General features: G+C 37.3%; 1 protein-coding gene across 1 annotated transcript in view; it reads right to left on the bottom strand.

Moving 5' to 3' along the window:
- The window catches only part of LOC137977400 (uncharacterized), a 2,348-nt gene extending 1,840 nt beyond the window's left edge, over positions 1–508 (bottom strand). Inside the window, exon 1 of the mRNA XM_068824620.1 lies at positions 1–508. This exon is cut by the window's left edge and continues 295 nt beyond it. Coding sequence (XP_068680721.1) covers positions 1–508 — 508 coding nt within the window.
- Positions 509–2,500: the final 1,992 nt, after the last annotated feature.

Here is a 2,500-nt window from a genome sequence, read left to right as displayed (position 1 = left end):
CAAGGGACCAACGATCAACTCCCTTTTGTGGACGGCTGTCACATTCATTCTTCTCTTGGACAATGATCTTTAACGCCAGTCTTAATGAATCATTCTCTTGTTCCAAGGACAATACTCGGTTTTCAAAGGACAGGCATTTTTCCTCTAGTTCTTCGATATCTTTTTCTTTTTTGCGTAAAGACGACAACAAATGATCGTACCTCGTTTTATAATCAATGCCCTCAGCGGCTACCATGTGTTCTTCTTTCTTTCGTATATTTGCCGACAAGAGATTTGCATTTTCTTCTACCTTTTTCTGTAGTTTAAGACCCTCTATGTCAGCATTCATCACAGAATACGGTCGCTCGTGGAATAAACTTTCCTGTCCTTCTCTGTCGGGCGATGTTTGTTGAATACCACTTGTATAAGATCCTTCAGACAACGCAGAAGGCGACATTGTTTGGCTCTCAGTTTGCACGGCAACCGTAGATGTATTCAACCCCAGAATGTTAGTTGTCATTCCGGGCATGTTATGAACTAATTTAACTAACCTATAGCCATGTTTCATCATGGCTACTGTGGCAGCCTTCTCGTAAAACAATGGCAACAAGCTACCCAAGCATGGCAAAGGGTTAGGCAGTTCAGTTACAGATGCGTGATAAGCAGCCCATGAAAGATGAATACCTTTGGTAAGCTCCTCATAAATATGTTGTTCACAGTACTTCAACCAGTGAACTTGTTTTTCAATGGCAATAGACAACTGATCCGTGCACACCTGCTTGACTTGTGGCAGGGACGTTTACTTCTGATGTTTTTATAGAAACAAGAGGAACTAAGGAATACGTGTCAGGCAGTGTGATATCTCTTGAAGCGGACCTGGCTGAACAAAGATTAAGCCTTTGCACTCACTGGTTGGCTAACGTCTGAAAAAAGAAATATCATTTAAAATATTCTTAATCTAAGAATGGTTTTGTTTTTAGATCGTTGTTAACTCAGGAAATTTCAGTCTGAACTAAAATAAATTGAATGGCATTTTTGTTTTATCCGTCATCGTATCTTTGAGGCCGACAACCATTTAATAGTTTAACACGCTCCGTTTGCCAGATTTGTGTCACTCCATAATTTTTCCTTTAAAACCAAATAATAAACCTACTTAAACATTTCCTTCTTGAACCTTTTTTTTTATAACATCTGATGATTTCTCACAGTTTTTCGTTCATCTCAAGTTATAACGCTTATATTGAGCTTATAACGCTTTTCTTGAACACCGGCTCACATATACGGATAAAAATAAAAATCACTGAACTCTTCGTTTTTAAAAGAACAACTTGACTTTGTTTCACATCATAACGAATTTTACCTCATAGAAGGATGGAGTATAAAACATGAGTTGATACTTACAGTTCAGATGGTGAAATTCCGTGTAAAACAAGGAAACGTACCTCTCAACAACTCCACTGTCACGCCGGTCACCGGGGAGGTAAAGCGCATGTTGTATGGAAACACCGCTGGCTTTTTATTACCATTTACTGTTTAAAGATTTTCATTAAGTTACAACAAATTTAAATAAAAGGAACCTAGTAAATATTTTCTCACTAAAACATGATATATCATAAAGGAAGTGAAATTCATGTGGAATTGAGCTTTATAATGACTACGCATATATGTCGTCTTTTTTCGCCTTTTTCTACTACAAAAAGGCATTATATTTTTACATTTGAGCACAGCTTATTAAATTTTCATACTTGGCCTTTATTTTACCTATACCAACACTTATTTCACACTGTAATCAACAAATTAAATTATTTCATAGCTCATAATGGCACACTTCTTTTGACACACCGCAACAGAGACTTACTTACAAAAAAATCCCCCCTCCCCACCCCCCTGGGGTATTTTTTTTGTGGCACCCCTTCTGAAATGATTAGTTATACTCTAAACTACATTTATGCCAAGTTTGGTGTTTTTACGCGTCTTGTCACGATTTTCGTAATTTTCCGACCTAACAGACCGGACTATACAGGAAAGCCGTTAACGCAATAAAATTCATTTACAGCCCGCTTTGAAAGGGTGTTTTTTTGTGTTAAAAGATTTTGACCAATCACAAGAGTTGAAAACAAAAGCCAAGAAACGTTTACAATTTTACATGTTCCCCACATACGATTTCTGTGGAATTCATTTAAACTGAGACCAGATGAAAGATGGAAGATGGTTGGAAAGTAAGGATGAATGTAATACTGCTTTTATGAAGTTTTGTTAACTTTTGCTGTTTAAGCCAATCAGAAGTAAGTACAGACAATAGAAAAGTTATCACCTTTTTGCATACCAATTGAATTACAACATGTTCGTTGCCGTTGTTGCTATCGTTCTTATCTGGACCGTTTCTTAAAAAGTATTTGCCTTGATTTCACAGTGTCTGTCTTGTATTGTTGTTAGATAGCTCAAGGAAGGTGCCTACTATTGTTATTGCGCATACGTTCTGCGCATCTCGAGACACTCGGATTTCCTATCGGTGGTGCTT

The sequence above is a fragment of the Montipora foliosa genome, chromosome 11 (assembly GCF_036669935.1).
Source record: "Montipora foliosa isolate CH-2021 chromosome 11, ASM3666993v2, whole genome shotgun sequence".
In the NCBI taxonomy this organism is placed as follows: Eukaryota; Metazoa; Cnidaria; class Anthozoa; order Scleractinia; family Acroporidae; genus Montipora; species Montipora foliosa.
Note: the sequence above shows the minus strand (reverse complement) of the source record. Positions and strands in the feature narration are given on the sequence as shown.